The sequence below is a fragment of the Salvelinus fontinalis genome, chromosome 34, assembly GCF_029448725.1.
Source record: "Salvelinus fontinalis isolate EN_2023a chromosome 34, ASM2944872v1, whole genome shotgun sequence".
NCBI lineage: Eukaryota > Metazoa > Chordata > Actinopteri > Salmoniformes > Salmonidae > Salvelinus > Salvelinus fontinalis.
Genome location: NC_074698.1, coordinates 12,609,983 through 12,633,280, shown reverse-complemented (window position 1 = coordinate 12,633,280; position 23,298 = coordinate 12,609,983). Strand labels below are relative to the sequence as shown.

The 23,298-nt window shown below is 45.0% G+C and overlaps 1 protein-coding gene across 2 annotated transcripts in view; it reads left to right on the top strand.

The window, feature by feature from the left end:
• Positions 1 to 3,099: 3,099 nt before the first annotated feature.
• The window catches only part of LOC129833142 (collagen alpha-1(XI) chain-like), a 90,233-nt gene continuing 70,034 nt past the window's right edge, over positions 3,100 to 23,298 (top strand). For both annotated transcript variants that reach the window (XM_055897470.1, XM_055897469.1), the window contains exons 1-2: positions 3,100 to 3,533; positions 21,199 to 21,366. In XM_055897470.1, the coding sequence (XP_055753445.1) occupies positions 3,449 to 3,533; positions 21,199 to 21,366 (253 nt within the window). In that variant the 5' untranslated portion in view covers positions 3,100 to 3,448. The remainder of the gene's footprint in view (positions 3,534 to 21,198; positions 21,367 to 23,298) is intronic.

The window sequence follows — 23,298 nt, the reverse complement described above, 5'->3', positions numbered from 1 at the left end:
GAGGAATCACCAGGACTTTGAATCATTAGTCATTTGTGGAGCTTTCCTCCCGCAGACTCCCATAACAGAGATTTCCTTTCTAGATTCATATTGATTTCCCCATGAATGAGGTTATACAGGAAGTATTTGATAGAAGTATGGTTACAGTAAATCACATTGGGGGAACGAAGCCAACTATGTGTTGAGTCCTTCCTCTTAATGGCCAATACCACAGTGGGCTGAGAAAGAAGGAGAGAAAGACAAAGAGAGGAACCATTCAACTACTTGGTGTTTATTGATGTGTGGTATGGGACTTTAGAGAGGGACTGAGCTAGTCTGGACTCTAGTGGACTGAGGAGAGGTCAGGACTTGGTCTGATCTGTTTTGGTCTCTAGCAATGCAGAGTGCAGTACAGTCCTAGGAGGACTGTTGGTACACAGCACATGGCTCTGGAAGTATTTCTCACACAGCGCTCAGACTAACCACTGCACTCTTAGTAACTATCTGCTAAAACCTGCCAGGAATGTGTTACCTACTCAGGGGAGCTAAGCCTTGTGCTAGGGCATGGTGTGCAGGAGTTATCTGCATGTTTCTGGGCCTCGTTATTCCACCCTTCACTCCCAGGCCCCGTTCTGTAGTACATCTAGACATGACTCTCCCTCATGTGTTTTTGCCATTCTTCATGGCTTTACAAGAGATTATCACTGTCATGCCCTCATTGACTGGATAACCTTTGAATTTTCTTTTAAACCTTTATTTACATAGACAAGTCAGTTAAAGAACAAATTCTTATTTACAGTGACGGCCAAGAACAGTGGGGTAACTGCCTTGTTCAGGGGCAGAACGACAGATTTTTACCTTGTCAGCTCGGGGATTCAATCTAGCAACCTTTCAGTTACTGGCCCAACACTCTAACCACTAGGCTACCTGCCTATTGTCATGCAAATCTTACGGAGGGTTATCGAATTTTGCTAAACGTTTACTAGTGTTTTATAAATGGATCAACAAGGATGCAACAGGTTGCTTGTTGTCACCACGCTATTTCCTCTAAAGCGAGGCTGTAGCATTTCAAACAGTTTCATACTTAGCCAGGGTCCTAATTGAAAAGCAGCATTAGTGAACCAAATGGGGGATTGGGAAATTGGATGGGATATCCTCTTTCAGTCCCGTTGTGGTTAGAGACTTGTCTTCTCTCGGCTCCCCTTGAGAGGCGGCTTTGAAGGGAAGCAGGGTTGTGCTCGGCTCATCCACATTCTGGTTTTAAATATGAAGAGCTGGAACTGTCTTCTTTACTGCTGACATCATACAGAGGGCCTGTTGTGGCCTGAGCCTATGGTGCTGTCCATTCTGTTAATTCACCAATTACGACAAGCTCTTCATAAGGCTTATTCTGAAGAGCAGCATGTCTAAACCAAACCCTCAAGACATGGGTTTCTGGGCTTTTGGCATGACGCTTCGCACTGTATAAATGCTCACAACAGGGTTCCCATTGTTAGCATACCAAGGTCTGTGACGACAAAGAATACAGGGATATCCCTGTAAAAACATGTTCCTTTGAAAATGGGGGAAACATTAAAAAAAGTATCCTCAATATTCCGCGAAGAGTTGACAGGTCGTATATAAGACTGCTTTTTTCCTGCTTTGTGGAATCTGAATCTTTTCACAAATAGGGAGACCTTCTCTTTCAAGGTGACGAGACCAACATGATCAAACACATGGAGACCACAATTAGAGGACCACGCCATGATCAATCGTCAGCTCTTAAATTGGGGTTGAGGAGTCGGCAGGGTATCTGGGTATGAACAAGTAGCACTGGGCCCAGACATTTCTGACCTGTCAGCCTCCATGGCCTCTCACCTCCCAGAGCTGGAGCCTATAGGTGAGATGGCCCCCATGGCCCCCAGCCGTAGCAGTCAGGCTGCTGCTTGAAGGAGCGTTGGAGAGATGACATTGCAACAATGCGGGAATGAGATTAGAGTGATGGCTGATGGGAGAGATGACCTCCCCTGTTCTAAAGTCTACCTGGGATCGTACTCCTTGAACTGGCCAGGGGTGTCGAGCTGTGACTCACTCCCCCTCTGTGAATTATTGCTGTGAAGTTCAAAGCTTGGACGGATGCGTCCTCTGGCTGCGTTGTGTGAGCCAAGGCTCTAACCTGCTAACAGAAAGACATTTATGGCTATTTGCCTTCGGAAAGTATTCAGACACCTTGACTTTTTCCACATTTTGTTACGTTACAGCCTTATTCTAAAATGTATTAAATCAACAACAAAAAATCTCAGCAATCTACAAACAATACCCCATAATGACAAACCGAAAACAGGTTTTTAGACATTTTTGCAAATGTATTAAAAATAAAAAACTGAAATACTTTATTTACATAAGTATTCAGACCCTTTGCTATGAGACTCAAAATTCAGCTCGGGTGCATCCTGTTTCCATTAGCATCCTTGAGATGTTTCTGCAACTTGATTGGAAACCACCTGTGGTAAATTCAATTGATTGGACATGATTGGGAAAGGCACACCTGTTTATATAAGGTCTTACAGTTGACAGTGTATGTCAGAGCAAAAACCAAGCCATGAGGTGGAAGGAATTGTCCGTAGAGCTCCGAGACAGGGTTGTATCGAGGCACAGATCTGGGGAAGGGTATCGCAAATCGATACCCAGTTACACAAGGGTCTTCAAACTTTTCTTGTCCGTGGACTGCCGCCCAGGCAAACTGGCGACCCAAGGACCCTTATCATGCAAACGTCTTATCATCAGGTGAATGATAATGTTAAGGAGAAATCTACATATAAAATGAATAGGTAGATAGCAGCTATTTTGCTGGTTAAACAAAGGTTAGCCATGTGTTGGCAAAAATGAATGACCAAGTCAAGAAAGTTTATCAGCAGCCAGTAACTGGTACTTGCGGGTGCTTTTTAAAAAGAAAATAAATGTTTATTTTACCACTTCTAGAAAATATATCTACTGTATATTTCCACGGACCACCTGCAGTAACTCTGCGGACCCCTATGGGGCCACGGCCCCAGGTTGAATACCCTGTAGTAACAGACAGAAAGTTTGTAACATCTGCAGCATGACAAGTAACACAGAGCAGCAGTGGTGAAAGGAAGTGGTGAGTCTGACTGGATCACTGATCATCAGTAAGACAGTAGCGACATAGCAAATGACCAGTAGCAGCCTCATAAACGTGCGTCCGCCAGACCTTTGAAAGCATCATCCTTTCCCGTCGGAGTCGCGAGACACCGTCCTGTGAGGGGAGCGAGAAAGAGGGAGGGTGAGGGGGAGAAATTGAATGAGGGACAGAGAGTGAAGAGAGGAGAGGATCCTCAAAAAAAACTAAGCAAGCGAAACTGCAGAGCGAATGTGCACTGTTCGAGCGCCGCACTAGTTTCTTTCTTTCTCGTCTAGTTTTGTATCGTACAGTTCTGTGGCGGAGGCAAGGGGGTCTCTGCTCTGAAAGATGGACCATTTAAAGAGGACGGCGGCGTGCAGGAGAATACCGCTATTTCTTATAATAATGTTCCACGCAACTACGGCACAAGCTGGTAAAGTATATGTTGGAATACACCTGCTAATAATTAAAGTGATAATTTCATTGAATGTATTGACAAGGGTAGTGGACCCTTTTATTAATTTTCTTTGTTGATAATAGGGTACAAACGTTCATGTTCGGTTGTCTTGCTACCCCATTTCTTTATCGAAAGTTCTGGACACTTCAACAGAAACCAAACAAAACTTTATAAGGTGTGAATTTGGTCGCAACTTCGCACTCGGTAATATTTTGTGAGCCACATAATAATGTAATTATAAAAGGCTCCGTCTGATATCATTGGATATTTGGCGATGCTGGATTGAATTTGTCCACTGGGTTGCTCCGGCTCGGGATAAATCTCGAAAGCAGTATTTAATACTTTGTTAATTAATCCACTTAAAATCATACCAAATGTAACTCTTCCCCTCGCTGTATTTTGGCATTTGAAAGTATTTTTTTTATGTACAAAAAAAAAAGTATAAATCAAGAAGTCTAAGTTTTATAAATCAAGCATTATTCATAATGTATAGCCTATTATGTTGGTCACTGCGCATTGGCGGTGTGTGTGACGGATGGTTACATCAGTTTGTCAAATTTCTCTCATTGCAAATTACTCATAATAATTTAGCATCGTTTGGTTTTGCATATTAATGTGTCCTCTAACCCATGTCCATTATTGTATGCTTCATCCATTTGGATGTTGGGCTCAGTTTTCTCTGTGAGTGAGGGGGGAAGCGATTACCCCTGGAACACTCTGATGTCATGTTTGAGTTTGCTCGTGACCAGTGTCGGTTTACTGTGAAACGGTTTAATGTTGGTTTTAGAAGGAGGTGAATGGCAGAACACTGACTGACCTGAGTAGTTTAAAATTCTTGTCATGGAGCTGTTTAAAAGGTGCTCAAATAGGCTTCACGAAAATGAGCTTAGTATGACTATTCATCATAAAAAACAGTTTTAGAGACATTTGCTAAACATTTATTAATTTATAACACATTTTGTTTTCTTTATCACAGTGGTGTTCTTTTGTAATTGGTATGGTAAGATGGAGATGGAGCATTTCAGTTTCCCTATTAACCTTTATGTTTAACTTTATTTCTTTGATATTCTAGATCCAGCTCATTAAAATAACACATTTTAATAGGATTAGATACTATGGGATTTGACCAGCTGCAAAATTAGTGTATGCACACCCTGATTGGAAGGAGCTGCTTTCTGTTGCTTTTGGTTCTGGAGCCACATGCCTCCATGTTCTACCTACATAAACAAAGATATGGTGAGGCCTGTCTATGTTTGTGGTCTGGTCACAAGCTTATGGGCATGCTCAGCTGCCACTGCTGGTATGAAGCCATCATACAGTGCCTTCGGAAAGTATTCAGACCCCTTGACTTTCTCCACATTTGTTACGTTACAGCCCTTATTCTAAATTGGATTCAATAAATAAAAATCTTCAACAATCTACACACAATACCCCATAATGACAAACCGAAAACAGGTTTTTAGAAATGTTTGCTAATTTATTTAAAAAACAGAAATACCTTATTTACATGTGTATTCAGACCCTTTGCTATGAGACTCGAAATTGAGCTCAGGTGCATCCTGTTTCCATTGATCATCCTTGAGATGTTTCTTCAACTTGATTGAAGTCCACCTGTGGTAAATTCAATTGATTGGACAAGATTTGGAAAGGCACACACCTGTCTATATAAGGTCCCACAGTTGACAGTGCATGTCAGAGCAAAAACCAAGCCATGAGGTCAAAGGAATTGTCCGTAGAGCTCCGGGACAGGATTGTGTCGAGGCACAGATCTGGGGAAGGGTACCAAAACATTTATGCAGCTTTGAAGGTCCCCAAGAACACAGTGGGCTCCATCATTCTTAAATGGAATAAGTTTAGAACCACCAAGACTCTTCCTAGAGGGGAGAAGGGCCTTGGTTAGGGAGGTGACCAAGAACCTGATGGTCACTCTGACAGAGCTCTAGAGTTCCTCTGTGGAGATGGGAGAACCTTCCAGAAGGACAACCATCTCTGCAGCACTCCACCAATCAGGCCACTCCTCAGTAAAAGGCACATGACAGCCCACTTGGAGCTTGCCAAAAGTTATCTAAAGACTCTCAGACTATGAGAAACAAGAGTCTCTGGTCTGATGAAACAAAGATTGAACTATTTGGCCTGAATGCCAAGCATTACATCTGGAGGAAACATGGTGGTGGCAGTATCATGCTGTGGGGATGTTTTTCAGCGGCTGGGGCTGTGAGACTAGTCAGGATCGAGGCAAAGATGAACGGAGCAAAGTACAGAGAGCTCCTTGATGAAAACCTTCTGCAGAGCGCTCAGGACCTCAGAATGGGAAGAAGGTTCAGCTTTCAACAGGACAACGACCCTAAGCACACAGACAAGACAACGCAGGAGTGGCTTCGAGACAAGTCGCTGAATGTCCTTGAGTGGCCCAGCCAAAGCCCGGATTTAAACCATATCGAACATCTCTGGAGAGACCTGATAATAGCTGTGCAGCAACACTCCCCATCCAAACTGACAGAGCTTGAGAGGATCTGCTGAGAAGAATGGGATAAACTCCCCAAATACAGGTGTGCCAAGCTTGTAGCGCCATACCCAAGAAGACTCGAGGCTGTAATCGCTGCTAAAGGTGCTTCAACAAAGTACTGAGTAAAGGGTCTGAATACTTTGATATTTCAGTTTTTTTTTATTATAAATTTGCCAACATTTCTAAAAACCTGTTTTTGCTTTGTCATTATGAGGTATTGTGTGTAGATTGATGAGGAAAAAAACTATTGAATTAATTTTAGAATAAGGCTGTAATGTAACAAAATGTGGAAAAAGTCAAGGAATCTGAATACTCTCCGAAGGCACTGTATAATACTACAAATAAAAACTTCAGATGACAGTTTGAACTGAGAGTCTGAACTCAACTAAACGTCTGCCACACGTGGGCTATTAGGCCTGCTATGAGCAGCAATAAAGCTACGCCCTCTGGTAGTGTTTTGAGTGTGTTAGACCAGCAGCATATGACTGTGTCTTTGCAGGTGCTCCATTATAGAGGCTAGCCTTTACCGCCAAATGCTTACTTATTTGAGACTCTTTTGTTCGTGTTGGTGGGGTTGGGTTGTCTGTAATGAGGGGTGATATTGTGATTCAGAGAATAATATGATGGCTTGAATGTGTTGGAACTGTGGGGAATTGTATGGTGTTCCTCTGCTGACAGGACAGTACAGGATAAGTGATGGTGTTTGATAATGTATGGACTGGGCCAGAATGAGTGGGAGAATGTTTTCACATGTGCTCTGTGTGTGCACTGCATGTGCCTGGGAGAGCATCAAGACTGTGCTTTGTAGTCATGTTTGACGACAGGAAGAGAGACATTCTTGCACACGTCTAGAGTTTGTGACTCCTCTGTTCCTCGGCCCCTCCTCGGTTCCTCGGCCCCTCCTCTGTTCCTCGGCCCCTTCCATCTCTCCTTTCTTTTCTCTTCTTTTTCTTTTGCTGTTAAAAGATACGGGAAAGAGGGGGTTTGTTTTGATTTCATGTGCTGCATCTCCTCCTCATCTACATTCTCCTCCCTTCCTGTGTCCCCTCCCCGTGCCCCCCCCCCCCCTGCCTCCACCCACCTTCCCCGCCCTGGCAGTATGACAGAGGGGAATTCACGCGTGCAGTCCCCTCTCTGAATCCCATTTGATCCTGCCGCCTTGCTGATCCTGCATCAGACTCCCAGAGGAGAGGACAAGTCATGTTCCTCTTTGATCACGCTACAAATGAGCCTGGGAAAATAGAAACCAATGAAAAAAGAGGACCGTTTTAGAAAGAAACTAAAAAGAGGAGAGGAAAGTTTGATGGCTGTTAGTGCTACCAGCATCCGCTGTCACAGGAATCATGTTCCTAATGGAAAGAATTGAAACATGAAAAGATGCTGACGTGCTTGTTATTATCTCCACCTGAAACAAAGAAATGTCTCCGCTGGTCTGTTGGTGTGGATCTTGGCTGCCATTTTGCCTTTTTCTGCAAAACTGTTAGGAGTAGGATTCCCCTGACATCCAATATGTGTAAATAATATCAAACATCTCTGTCACAAAACTTCAACAGGGTATAATGCAATTTGAACCACAGTAAATCAGCTTTACAATAGCAAGAAATGCATCAAGTTATCATCAACAACTGAGTGGAGTGAACAAAGAGAAACTGCCTGTACAAACAGTGGAGGCTGCTGATTGGAGGACGGCTCATAATAATGGCTGGAACGGAGCAAATGGAATGGTATCAAACCATGTGTTTGATGTATTTGAAACTATTCCACCTACTCCGCTCCAGCCATTACCACGAGCCCGTCCTCCCCAATTAAGTTGCCACCAGCCTCCTGTGATGTACAAGTACAACTGTGCAATGCATGTAGCATGTTTGTGAATGGAGGCAGTGGCATGTTTTGGTTGCTTTTCTGGTATTGAACACCATGATAACTCAATGTTATGATATTTGAGAGAAAGATTGATTGTAAGAATTGACTGGAATTTGTTGTATTTGTGCATGTGTGGTGTGTGCGTGCGTGCATGCAAGTGTCTCTGTGTGTGTGTGCATGCGTGTGTGTGTGTGTGTGGTACGTGTGTGTGTGTCCGTGTGGTATGTGTGTGTGTGTCGCTATGTGTGTGTGTGGTGTGTGGGCAGAGAGAGAGCCCCGGGCAGGTGTTTCCTCTATGGGGCCAGCAGCAGTAGGCCAGTCTGGCCCTCATCTCATGCAGTGAGTAAACATCAGCAGAACAAACTGTGGCGCTAGAAGAATGTCAGGGTGACGTGCGATGAAGGGAGATGTGGAACCAAACTCCAATCTGTCCAGACAACACACACTCTCCCCTCACACACTCTCCACACACATACTGACCATTAGCCTTGCCACTGAGATTAGCTACTGACCCACATTCACTACTCACAGAGGAATCACTGTTACAAATGTGCGAAGAGGTGGCAATGTAGAGACAAAACCGTCCTGAATGAGGCTGTTATTATGAGTGAGCTTGTACTGTACAGAACAGTATGGACTGGTAGCATATCAGTGAAAGAACCCACATGCTCAGATCCGTCAGGCTCACACATGTTCTGTCCGTGTTCCTGAGCTGTTGGAGCGTGGAGGAGTGTGTGTATTGTGTGTGTGTGTTGGAGCATGTAGGAGAGAGGAGAGCTAGGGTTCAGCAGCTTAGCAGCAGCATAGCAGCAGCAGGCAGAGGATTCCACGTCGGTCTCCCACACAACCAACGGTTCGAATGGCTCCCCAGCTCCCCAGTGATAACTCAAAGCAGACCCAGTGCTAGCCCCTGTCCCACAGCCCAATCAACATGAAGAATTCTTCCAACACAACACATTCCTCTGTCTCTCCATGTAAACCTTTTAACAAGCTCCGTCCGCCTGATAGTGGACATATCGGAATCTCCGTTCCTCTAGCCTATCTCTCCTTCTCTGTTTGAAAGTGAGTAAAGAGTGAGTTTCACAGACAGGCCGATGATAGACAGACAAGGACGGAGCAGCAGACTGAGTAGTCGACACAGACTGGAGACAGAAAACACACCACAATGTTTAATGACCTGATTTTATAGCGTGGGTTGTGTGCTATTATGTTTTTGTATTGTTACAAAGTGTGTTTTGGTGTATACTGTGTTTATTCGTTTGACTGGGTGTGTGTGTTTGGCTATAAGCCTATGAGTGTGAGTAGGCCTATGAGTGTGAGTAGGCCTATTAGTGTGAGTAGGCATATGAGTGTGAGTAGGCCTATGAGTGTGAGTAGGCCTATGAGTGTGAGTAGGCCTATGAGTGTGAGTAGGCCTATTAGTGTGAGTAGGCATATGAGTGTGAGTAGGCTTATGCATGTGAGTAGGCCTATTAGTGTGAGTAGGCATATGAGTGTGAGTAGGCCTATGAGTGTGAGTAGGCCTATGAGTGTGAGTAGGCCTATGAGTGTGAGTAGGCCTATGAGTGTGAGTAGGCTTATGCATGTGAGTAGGCCTATGAGTGTGAGTAGGCCTATGAGTGTGAGTAGGCCTATGAGTGTGAGTAGGCCTATGAGTGTGAGTAGGCCTATGAGTGTGAGTAGGCCTATGAGTGTGAGTAGGCTTATGAGTGTGAGTAGGCTTATGAGTGTGAGTAGGCCTATGCATGTGAGTAGGCCTATGCATGTGAGTAGGCCTATGAGTGTGAGTAGGCTTATGAGTGTGAGTAGGCCTATGAGTGTGAGTAAGCCTATGAGTGTGAGTAGGCCTATGAGTGTGAGTAGGCCTATGAGTGTGAGTAGGCCTATGTGTGTGAGTAGGCCTATGTGTGTGAGTAGGCCTATGAGTGTGAGTAGGCCTATGAGTGTAAGTAGGCCTATGAGTGTGAGTAGGCCTATGAGTGTAAGTAGGCCTATGAGTGTGAGTAGGCCTATGAGTGTGAGTAGGCCTATGAGTGTAAGTAGGCCTATGAGTGTGAGTAGGCCTATGAGTGTAAGTAGGCCTATGAGTGTGAGTAGGCCTATGAGTGCTCATTCAAACTGTATTTAGAATGTGGTTTAATGTTGATGAATGTGGACGTGAGTGTGTGTGGTGGTATGGGAGGATGTTTCCTGTTCTTTTGTTCCCCCTCCCCTCGCTTCTCCTCGCCTCAGCACCTCTGCTGTCCACACCACAGTGACCCATGACCTATAGAGGTCAGAGTTCAGTCTTAGGGTCATTTGATTTAATTCTATCCCCCCTTGGAGGTTCTGAGCGATGCTGTCAGTGCTGTTCTAGACACTTTCTCCTGACCCTCGTTTCTTCACTTTCACTGCCCATTAATCTGTATTCACTTATTACCAATCACCAACTGTTATGCAGGAACATCACTGAGGACTTGTAATGCAACATGGCATGTTAAAAGGATGAAGCAAATGATTATGTAGGATTATGAAGGCCTATGTCCATATACAAAGGCTTGACATTCATATTGCTGACGTGGCGATCTTTAAATGTCCGGTAACATCTGTGTAATATGCAGATAAAGGCAGAGCGATCTGCATATATCTCAAAACATCACACAGAACACCAAATCAAATCTGGATTTAAATGTATTTTCTGTCAAATAGTTGGTGCAATTGAATCAGTGGAATAGACCCTGTCCATCTGGCACTCCAGGCAGGCACAATCAAACTCTCAAAGTAGCTGAAAGAAAATAAACAAACTCTAATGAATATCCCAAACGATCCCACATTACACCCAATGCAACTGGAACGGTTTCCTCCGCGCAGGGTGTGATGCTCTGGGAAATATTCTCAGCCAAGTTTGTTTCTGCACTGTAAAAAAAAAAAAGATGTTGAGTTTGCTCAACACAATAGCATTTGAAGTTGATTCAACATACAACTGTATGGCAACCAGCTGCAACAGGATTGTGAGTTTGCTCGACATGAGCTGAACCAACATACATTCTCAAGTTGAATTGTAGGTTCACACAACTTAGAACTTGAAGTTACTGTAAGTGAACATACAATTCAACTTGAGAATTCATTCTACCTTATTTGCATATTTTCCAGTGTGCCTTACCTTTTGGTGAATTGTAATTACCACCAATGACTGCATTTGTTCCCGACCGAGACATGGCTGTTGTATTCAATAGCTTTCAGTCCTGTAGCCTTCACCAAGTGTCTAAGTGAATATGTTATTTCAAATAACTCTAGATTATGTACACTACATGACCACTACATGGAATGAGACGCTCGTCAAACATCTCATTCCAAAATCCTGGGCATTAATATGGAGTTGGTACCCCCTTTGCTGCTATAACAGCCTCCACTCTTCTGGGAAAGAATTCCACTAGATGTGGGAACATTGCTGCGGGGACTTGCTTCCAAGAGCATTAGTGCGGTCAGGTACTGATGTTGAGCGATTAGGCCTGGCTAGCAGTCAGCATTCCAATTCATCCCATAGGTGTTCGATGGGGTTGAGGTCAGGGCCCTGTGCAGGCCAGTCAAGTTCTTCCACACCGATCTAGAAAACCATTTTCTCTATGTACCTTGCTTTGTGCACGGGGGCATTGTCATGCTGAAACAGGACAGAGCCTTCCCCAAACTGTTGCCCGAAGTTGGAAGCACAGAATCGTCTAGCATGTCATTGTATGCTGTAGCGTTAAGATTTCCCTTCACTGGAATTAAGGGGCCTAGCCCGAACCATGAAAACAGTCCCAGACCATTATTCCTCCTCCACCAAACTTAACAATTGGCATTATTCATTCGGGCAGGTAGTGTTCTCCTGGCAGCCGCCAGATTTGTCTGTCGGACTGCCAGATGGTGAAGCGTGACTCATCACTCAAGAGAATGATTTTCCACTGCTCCAGAGTCCAACGGCGGCGAGCTTTACACCACTCCAGCCGACGCTTGGCATTGTGCATGGTGATCTTAGGCTTGTGTGCGGCTGCTCGGCCATGGAAACACATTTTATAAATCTCCCGACGAACAGTTCTTGTGCTGATGTTGCTTCCAGAGGTAGTGAGTGTTGCAAGGGATGACTGACGATTTTTACACCCGACGTGCTTCAGCTCTCGGCGGTCATGTTTTGTGAGCTTGTGTGACCTACCAGTTCACGGCTGTGCCATTGTTGCTCATAGACGTTTCCACTTCACAATAACAGCACTTACAGTTGACCGGGGCAGCTCTAGCAGGGCAGACATTTTATGAACTGACTTGTTGGAAAGGTGGCATCCTATGATGGTGCCATGTTGAAAGTCATTGAGCTCTTCAGTAAGGCCATTCTACTGCCAATGTATATGGAGATTGCATGGCCGTGTGCTCGATTCTATACACTTGTCAGCAACAGGTGCTGCTGAAATAGCCAAATCCACTAATTTGAAGGTGTGTCCACATACTTTTGCATATATAGTGTATATCATAAGGCCTTTCTTTGAGGGCCTAGTTACACCCAGGGGTGAAAGTAAGCTGGTACGGTCTGGTACGGCGTCCCGGATAAATAAATATTGGGGAAACGCCGTACCGGTAGGACGTGAACCTATCACAATAATTAACACAAAATGTCAAGAAAATGTAGACCATTACGCCATTATTTAACATTACCGCATGTCAGCCACATGAAAGAATTAGAGAATTTATTTGAAAACCGGGGGTATAAGCTCCAAATTGTGTTGTGGAGGAGATGGGTGGCCTTTACCGAGACGCGCGTGGACAGCAGTGGACGCAATTCAGGCTACAAGTTTAGACCTAATGACAACCTCAGAATGTCATTACAATACACATGTAGGTGTTTTGTAACAGATGTCTCAGTAGCGGGTGCAAGAAGTCCAACTACTAACAGATTAGATTTGTTTAGAAGAATGTATGTTATATATGTTTGTGTACCATAAGATGTATCAACAAATCAATGTACATGCAAAAACACGTATTGAAACAAACAATTCTGAAAATCAACCTACAAATATGATAATAATGGTTGTGGTTTGGAGCAAACATGAATAAGTCATTTTACTCAACAAGCTTGTTTAAATTCAGCTCACTTCGAGCAGAATTTGTTGAGTAAACAAACTTGAACACATTAGCTCAAATCCTTGACCGTTTGAAGTCCGTTTGGGTTTTTATACAGTATGGCCCTGATGCTCAGATGGAGAAATCCCTCGTTCACAGGTGTGATTGTGTTTGAACAATGTCAGTATTGTTGCCTTTTTTTCAGGAGTGGAAGTGGTGTTTGACTCATATCAGAGGGAAAGGACTGTCTTCAGAGAAGAGGTTGAATAGAGACCACTCTGATTACATGTACAGTGGGGCAAAAAAGTATTTAGTCAGCCACCAATTGTGCAAGTTCTCCCACTTAAAAAGATGAGAGAGGCCTGTAATTTTCATCATAGGTACACTTCAACTATGACAGACAAAATGAGAAAAAAAATCCAGAAAATCACATTGTAGGATTTTTAATGAATTTATTTGCAAATTATGGTGGAAAATAAGTATTTGGTCACCTACAAACAAGCAAGATTTCTGGCTCTCGCAGACCTGTAACTTCTTCTTTAAGAGGCTCCTCTGTCCTCCACTCGTTACCTGTATTAATCATCTTTTTAAGTGGGAGAACTTGCACAATTGGAGCTGACTAAATACTTTTTTGCCCCACTGTATGTTCATGCATGATGCATGATAGAGGTTGTGGTGCTCAGTTGTATGCAGAGAAAGAGAGGGAGTTTTAGTAGCACACTATGAAGCTGCTGGGGAATATCTTCAGAAAAGCCATCGAGGACAAAGAACAAATGATGCCAATGTGTGATAGATATATGGAGATAGTGGCCAATCTTCCTGCCTGCAGGACATATATGAAGGGTGTTCAGTACATGTAGCATCACGCTATCACACTATTGTTGTGTAACATTAGCAGTGGACAGAGGGAGCTCTGTGAGCGAGGCTGTGTTAAGTGGGGCCTACCGAGGCCTGTTCCGTCTGTCAGCCAGGGCCGAGGAGAGGAGGACTAGAGAGGACAGTACTAACTGCCATAGTGGAGACATGTTGTCCTCAGACACACACTGGCTGAGTGATTCATGGTCTTTGAGAGGAGGGGAACAGCAGGGAGGACCAGAAGAGGAGACATACAGACGGGAGGAAGAAGACCCAAATGTCACATGTGGGATGTGTGCTGTACACTCAGTGCCACGCTCGCTAGATGAGTGCTGAAATTTGGTGAGAGTGGAAAATATGTACAGTATGGCTGAACTCTGACCTTATGTGGCACTGGAAAACATCTTGTTCTAACAAAGCACTCGTTTATCTGTATTTCTGCATGGCCACAACCACACATACAGTAGAATTCACATCACTCCAGTGTAATGTAGGTAGATGTGCTATATATATCACTGACTCAGTCTAAGCTAGGGAGATCAAACACACTCTACATACACGTAATGCCTCCAACAGGTAAAGTGAGGTAAGGATTATTAGGAGGTCTAATGAGATTCAGACAGGTGATGCTGGCGGAGGAAGCATCGCTGCGGGATAGACAGGTAGATTTGAATAGAAATGTTTTGGCATATGACAGACAGAGCCAGTCCTGAGGAGTCAATCACTGTTGACGTTGGGGCGGCTCCAGACCTCACATGGCCTCCTGCCAACTGCTCTGCTCGCCCAGGGATGCTTTACGACGCCAGGCCAGGGGAGAGGAGAGGAGGAGAAGGAACATTCCCCAGGCCTGTGTAAATGCCCCCATGGAGCAACTGTTCCTGCTGTACTGTGGGAACAATGGGGGCTCTGGGACAGTATGGTAGGAGGCAGGGAGGGGTAGGGCGGTGGGGGTGAGAGGTTAGCACTCAGCCGTCCATCTGTGTCACTGCTGTGTTTGATTAGCGTCTGTCTGTTTGTGGTCGTTGGGATGTTTTAGCCCTTTTATCCCCTCACTGATGAATTCTTTCCTTCTTGTTCCCAGAATGCCAGAGATAATCTGGTCTCTGTCAGATATCGAATTCCATCTCTTGTATTTGTATTGATTGCCGTCCAAAATAGTTGGATGTTTTATATTCATTTGAATATTTCATTATATTCATTTGAGTCTTCTTTGGCTATAGTTTGGCCGGTGTAGGCCGTCATTGTAAATAAGAATTTGTTCTTAACTGACTTGCCTAGTTAAATAAAGGTTAAATAAAAATACATGAAATATAGTATTGTTCTTTGTGAAACAAAGTTCTGTGGAGTATTTGTGTGTGTGTGTGTGTGTGTGTGTGTGTGTGTGTGTGTGTGTGTGTGTGTGTGTGTGTGTGTGTGTGTGTGTGTGTGTGTCTGGCATGTCATTGTGAAGATTGTGTCTTTCAGAAGAGGAATTTCTCCTGCTTTTCTCATTGTTTTCCCAAATGGCGTTGCACATTTGGACTACTGTCTGAGGTCAAAGGTCAGATAGAAGGCTCTCTGTACATTAGTCATGTGGATGTTAAGTCTGGTTATGTATGCTGTGTTATGTTATATATTAGTTATACTTTACATAATATTTTTATGTCAATCAACTCTATGCACAAGGACTGCATTTAACAATTTCCAGTGAAAAAGACTCATTTAGTGGAAGAACTGTACAGATCTATTTTAATACAACCACGTTTTCCAAAAAGATCTGCTCCAAATGAAGATTCAAAGATGTCTGCAGAAAGAATGGGATGTCAACTATGACATGGCACCTTGAGTTTGAAAACATCTATTTTGGTTATTGAACTACAGTAAGTGAAGTGGATTCACATCCGGTAACGGAATTACGGTAACAAAATTACATCATGGGTCTCTGATCTATACTACACCGAAATGCAGAATTATGAATATGAATGTCCTTCTCCTTACATTCTCCTGGAAATCACAGCACAGCTCAACAGATCACAGTAGAGTAGAGTTCAGTACAGTGCAGTAGAGTAGAGTACAGTAGAGTATAGTTCAGTACAGTAGCGTACAATATACTGTACTCTACTGTACTATATTCTACTTTTCTTTACTGTATTGTATTGTACTGTACTCTACTGTGCTCTACTCACTGTACTGTACTGTACTATAATGTACTGTACAGTGCTATCTTAAAGATATGTGCGGTTTTGGTAATGGAATTACAAGACAAAGGCAATATTTCTTAAATTTAGAGAATTAAAAACAATTTCTCCAAAACGAAATATTGATATTAGTTGGCAGTGGTCTTTAGGTCAACATTAATGCATTTTCATGTGTTTCTAATACATTTTAAGACTTTTCTTCTAGATGTTTCTGAAGACATCTTTTCCATCTGTTTGACAAGAAGTCTTTACTTATGCCTCATTTTTAGGATGAAAATGATATAAAAATGTATCTATGCCTTCATTTCTCCAAAATATAGACTCTTAGCTTTCATTTGACACCCAATTTGATCTGCTCCTATGAACTTCATGTTGGTGCTCATGGGTCCTTTTACATGGAAATGCTCAGTTTGGACAAGAGAGCCTTGAGGATTGGATAGTTTGGACAAGAGAGCCCATGGGATTGAAGAATTTGGACTAAAGAGCCTTTGGGATTGGATAGTTTGGACAAGACTGAGTGATTGCGTTATTGTTGTTTTGAGTCCAGTTGTCAGGTGTTTTGAGTCTGTCTATAACACAGCACTCCAAAGGCCTGTCGTAATTAGACCCATGCTGCTGCAGATTAAAATCCTGTTCTGGCTGTTCCAAACATCATTGCCTTATGACCTGTGTGTGTGTGCGTGTTTGTGTGTGTGTGCACGCCATGTGTGCGCGCCGTATGTGTGTGACCAGCTTGACCTGATAAATGATTCACTGACATTTACTTCTTGGTTCACGGCAGGGCAATTAAGCTGGATTTGAAAAGACATCATAAATGTCTGTGTGTGGGCGAGGGCAGGCGAGGACTGTGGGAATGAGCATCAGCATGAGTAAGGCTGTAAGGCTGTCACTGTGTGCGTAAGCTCAGACAGTTGTGTTTGTTAGGAGCAAGCAGCAACTCCTGTAATTAAATCATTTATAGGGATTGTTTATGACTCCCGTATCAAAGTAGAATTTAAGCTGCTCTGTTTTACGTACCTTTAAATCAGTACCTGATGTTTTCCATTGTGTTTCAGACTCAGTTTGGATTTAATTCCTAGCTTAACCTATTTACAGTGCAGCCTGTTACCATTCTATGGGTGCTCTGTGGGTGAGATCTGAGCTGCTGTGAATAAAAGGTCTCTGCTATGCAAATAAATAATGCCATAAAAGCTAACAGAGCACCCATAGAATGTTTTTTCTGCAAGCAGCGAGTGGGCACTGGTTAAACTCTCCCCACATGTTGAATTAACAGAGAGAAGAAAAGTAAAAAGTGTAGCATGAAGAGAGAGAGCGCTGCGGGGGGCAACTTCAATTTAGGATTCTCATTTTAAATGGCTGGAATGCTCAATTCTGCGTTTGTCACGTTCCTGACCTATTTCTGTTAGTTTGTTGTATGTGTTAGTTGGTCAGGACGTGAGTTTGGATGGGCATTCTATGTTTTCTGTTTCTATGTTGGTTTATGGGTTGCCTGGTATGGCTCTTAATTAGAGGCAGGTGTTTGGCGTTCCTCTAATTAAGAGTCATATTTAGGTAGGTTGTTTCACAGTGTTCGTTGTGGGTGGTTGTCTCCTGTGTCAGTGTTTGTCGCACCATACGGGACTGTTCGGTTTGGACTGTTCGGTTTGTTTGTTCATCGTCATTTATGTGTAGTCTATTTTCCATGTTCGTGCGTTCTTCGTGTTATTTGTAAGTTCGTATTGTTCAGGTCTGTCTACACATTCGTTTTTGTTATTTTGTAGTTTATTTCAAGTATAGTTTGTGTCAGTGGAGAGCGGGAGTACGGGCAGACATCGTGTTACGCAGTAGAGCACATGATGTCTCCTGTACGTATGCATAGCCCGGTGCGGGTTATTCCACCTACCCGCACTGGTAGGGCTAGATTGGGCATTGAGCAAGGTGTCATGAGGCCGGCTCAACGCATCTGGTCTCCAGTGCGTCTCCTCGGCCGGCTTACATGGCACCAGCCTTACGCATGGTGTCCCCGGTTCGCCTACATAGCCCGGTGCGGGTTATTCCACCTACCCGCACTGGTAGGGCTAGATTGGGCATTGAGCCAGGTGTCATGAGGCCGGCTCAACGTGTCTGGTCTCCAGTGCGTCTCCTCGGGCCGGCTTACATGGCACCAGCCTTACGCATGGTGTCCCCGGTTCGCCTACATAGCCCGGTGCGGGTTATTCCACCTCCCCGCGCTGGTCGGGTGACTGGGAGCATTCAACCAGGTAAGGTTGGGCAGGCTCGGTGCTCAAGGGAGCCAGTACGCCTGCACGGTCCGGTATTTCCGGCACTACCTCCCCGCCCCAGCCCAGTACCACCAGTGCCTACACCACGCACCAGGCTTCCAGTGCGTTTCCAGAGCCCTGTTCCTCCTCCACGCACTCTCTCTATGGTGCGTGTCTCCAGTCCAGTGCCTCCAGTTCCGGCACCACGCACTGAGCTACCTGTGCGTCTCCAGAGCCCTGTACACACTGTTCCTTCTCCCCGTACTCGTCCTGATGTGCGCGCACTCAGCCCGGTGCCACCAGCGCCGGTACCACGCACCAGACAAATAGTACGTTTTGAGAGTCCAGTGTGCCCTGTCCCTGCTCCCCGCACTAGGCTTGAAGTGCGTGTATCTAGTCTGGTGCCTCCAGTTCCGGCACCACGCACCAGGCCTACAGTGCGTCTCAGCCGGCCAGAGTCTGCCGTCTGCCCAACGGCGCATGAACTGCCCGTCTGCCATGAGCCTGCAAAGCCGCCCGTCTGCCATGAGCCTACAGAGCCTTCCGCCAGACAGGAGCAGCCAAAGCCTTCCGCCAGACAGGAGCAGTCTGAGCCATCCGTCTCCGCAGCGCCATCTGAGCCATCCGTCTCCCCAGCGCCGTCTGAGCCATCCGTCTCCCCAGCGCCGTCTGAGCCATCCGTCTGTCCCGAGCCATTAGAGCCGCCCGTCTGTCCCGAGCCGTCAGAGCCGTTAGTCAGTCAGGAGCCGCTAGAGCCAGTCGTCAGTCAGGATCTGCCAGAGCCGCCAACCAGACAGGATCTGCCAGAGCCGCCAACCAGACAGGATCTGCCAGAGCCGCCAACCAGACAGGATCTGCCAGAGCCGCCAACCAGACAGGATCTGCCAGAGCCGTCAGTGAGCCATGAGCGTCCAGAGCCGTCAGCCAGCCATGAGCGTCCAGAGCCGTCAGCCAGCCACGAGCGTCCAGAGCCGTCAGCCAGCCACGAGCGTCCAGAGCCGTCAGCCAGCCACGAGCGTCCAGAGCCGTCAGCCAGCCATGAGCGTCCAGAGCCGTCAGCCAGCCATGAGCGTCCAGAGCCGTCAGTCAGTCATGAGCTGTCCCTCAGCCCAGAGCGGCTATTTATTCAGAACTGCCCCTCAGTCCAGAGCTGTCTCTCTGTCCGGAGCTGCCTTTCAGTCCGGAGTTGCCCCTCTATCCTGAGCTACCTCTCTATCCTGAGTTACCTCGCTATCCTGATCTATCCCTCTGTCCTGAGCTATCCCTCTGTCCTGAGCTATCCCTCTGTCCCGGTGCTGCCCCTGGTGTCGATGTTACCAAAAGGATTTAGTGGATGTAAGATGAGGGTGGTCATTCATAGGGGGAAATGTAAGCTGGGATTGACTATGGTGGGGTGGGGACCTCGCCCTGAGCCTGAGCCACCACCGTGGTCAGATGCCCACCCAGACCCTCCCCTAGACTTCGTGCTGGTGCGCCCGGAGTTCGCACCTTATGGGGGGGGTTATGTCACGTTCCTGACCTATTTCTGTTAGTTTGTTGTATGTGTTAGTTGGTCAGGACGTGAGTTTGGGTGGGCATTCTATGTTTTCTGTTTCTATGTTGGTTTATGGGTTGCCTGGTATGGCTCTTAATTAGAGGCAGGTGTTTGGCGTTCCTCTAATTAAGAGTCATATTTAGGTAGGTTGTTTCACAGTGTTCGTTGTGGGTGGTTGTCTCCTGTGTCAGTGTTTGTCGCACCATACGGGACTGTTCGGTTTGTTTGTTCATCGTCATTTATGTGTAGTCTATTTTCCCTGTTCATGCGTTCTTCGTGTTATTTGTAAGTTCGTATTGTTCAGGTCTGTCTACACATTCGTTTTTGTTATTTTGTAGTTTATTTCAAGTATAGTTCGTGTCATTGTTTCGTCGTGTTTAATAAATATTATGTCTTCACAATCCGCTGCATTTTGGTTCAATCCCTGCTATCCAATCCCCTTAAACAGTCTCCCATAAAGCAGCTGGTGGGAGCATTATTTCACACAGCTCAGATCAGACTCATCCTCGTGACAACACATTATACACAGAAAATATCATAACTAACCAGCCAACTGTAAATCAGCTACAGGCATGTTTTAATTATCATGGAAGGGGTGAACACACAGCAGTGTGAACTAGTCCATACTCCTACATCTTTTATTCCCATGTTACTTCTGAAGGAGTTCTATTTGTGTACATTCAAGATAAACACATTGTAACTGGAGAAATGTGTATTGCACATGCCAGTGAAACGTTGTGAATGGGAGAGATGGTGAGAGAGGTGTCTTGCTGTGGGATGCTGGCTCTAGGCAGGTGTCAGCTGTCAGGTGTGTTCCAGTGTGTAGTGTACAGCAGGATTATACAGTAGGCGGAGTCATGGCTGGATCCCATAATAATAGCCCTGGAACAGAAGGCCACCTGCAGCACGCACACGCACGCACACGCACACGCACACACACACACACACACACACACACACACACACACACACACACACACACACACACACACACACACACACACACACACACACACACACACACACACACACACACACACAGGTTCCCACCAGCTCCTCCGAACTGGCAGTTCTCTCTGCTGTAAAGAACACAGCCTACCACTACTAAGTGTAGCCAGACAGCCAAATATTATATTGGTGACTGTACTGGTTGAAAACAATATGCTTACAGCTGCTGTGAGAGTCCTAAGGTCCAAAATGAGGATGATTTAGTTTTTCCCTCAAATGTCTGAATATCATTAGCGGAACTGAACAGAAATGTGGACACATAGCTTATAAAAATCTGTTCGCTTGGCTATAGTTTCAGTACAAGGTGTGAAGACATCATATTTCTCATATGAAGTATGTGTTATTGTATCACTGTGTGCTGACGCGTCTCCTTCTCTCTGGTGTGCAGCTGATCTCATCGATGTGCTGCGGGTGCTGGAGCTGTCGGACCACATGGAGGGGGTGTCCATGGAGGCTGGCCTCTGCACCAGCAGGAAGGACATGGAGGAGACAGACATGGCCTATAGGATAGACAAGAAGATCCAGCTCAGTGCACCCACCAAACAGCTCTTCCCAGGTAACAACAATCTGTAGAGACGTAGTTCACATCCAATGAGTCTGAGTCATGGTGTATGTGTGGTAATTGCAGTGAATCCTAAGCTTCACTGTAACACAACGGACCTGACTTTGTTCTCCCTCTTCTCCATGGGCTTAGTAGCACAGGCCATTATTATTATTCATTGAAGTTCAGATGTGTGATATTATTATTTTGGGAGGGGCAGTGGGTCTTGCCAGGGTGGGAGTCCCCAAGGTGGTGTGTTGCTACCTACTGTGTTCTCCACTGTATGACTGACTGTATGACTGACTGTGTGACTGACTGTATGACTGATTGTATGACTGATTGTTTGGCTGTGTGACTGACTGTATGACTGACTGTATGGCCGTATGACTGACTGTATGACTGACTGTATGACTGATTGTATGACTGATTGTTTGGCTGTGTGACTGACTGTATGACGGACTAAATTACTGACTGTATGACTGACTGTATGACTGACTGTATGACTAACTGTATGACTGACTGTATGACTGACTGCATGACTGACTGTATGACTGACTGTATGGCTGTATGGCTGACTGTATGACTGACTGTATGATTGACTGTATAACTGACTGTATGACTGACTGTATGACTGACTGTATGACTGTATGACTGACTGTATGACTGACTGTATGGCTGTATGACTGACTGTATGACTGACTGTATGACTGACTGTATGACTGTATGACTGACTGTATGACTGACTGTATGACTGGCTGTATGGCTGACTGTATGGCTGATTGTATGACTGACTGTATGGCTGACTATATGGTTGTACGACTGACTGTATGACTGTCTGTATGGCTGACTGCATGGTTGTATGACTGACTGTATGACTGACTGTATGACTGACTGTATGACTGACTGTATGACTGACTGTATGACTGACTGTATGGTTGTATGACTGACTGTATGACTGACTGTATGACTGACTGTATGACTGACTGTATGGCTGTATGACTGACTGTATGACTGACTGTATGACTGACTGTATGGTTGTATGACTGACTGTATGACTGACTGTATGACTGACTGTATGACTGACTGTATGGCTGTATGACTGACTGTATGACTGACTGTATGACTGACTGTATGACTGACTGTATGACTGACTGTATGACTGACTGTATGACTAACTGTATGACTGACTGCATGGTTGTATGACTGACTGTATGACTGACTGTATGACTGACTGTATGGTTGTATGACTGACTGTATGACTGACTGTATGACTGACTGTATGACTGACTGTATGGCTGTATGACTGACTGTATGACTGACTGTATGACTAACTGTATGACTGACTGTATGACTGACTGTATGATTGACTGTATGACTAACTGTATGACTGACTGTATGGCTGTATGACTGATTGTATGGCTGTATGACTGACTGTATGGCTGTATGGCTGACTGTATGACTGACTGTATGATTGACTGTATAACTGACTGTATGACTGACTGTATGACTGACTGTATGACTGTATGACTGACTGTATGACTGACTGTATGGCTGTATGACTGACTGTATGACTGACTGTATGACTGACTGTATGACTGTATGACTGACTGTATGACTGACTGTATGACTGGCTGTATGGCTGACTGTATGGCTGATTGTATGACTGACTGTATGGCTGACTATATGGTTGTACGACTGACTGTATGACTGTCTGTATGGCTGACTGCATGGTTGTATGACTGACTGTATGACTGACTGTATGACTGACTGTATGACTGACTGTATGACTGACTGTATGACTGACTGTATGGTTGTATGACTGACTGTATGACTGACTGTATGACTGACTGTATGACTGACTGTATGGCTGTATGACTGACTGTATGACTGACTGTATGACTGACTGTATGGTTGTATGACTGACTGTATGACTGACTGTATGACTGA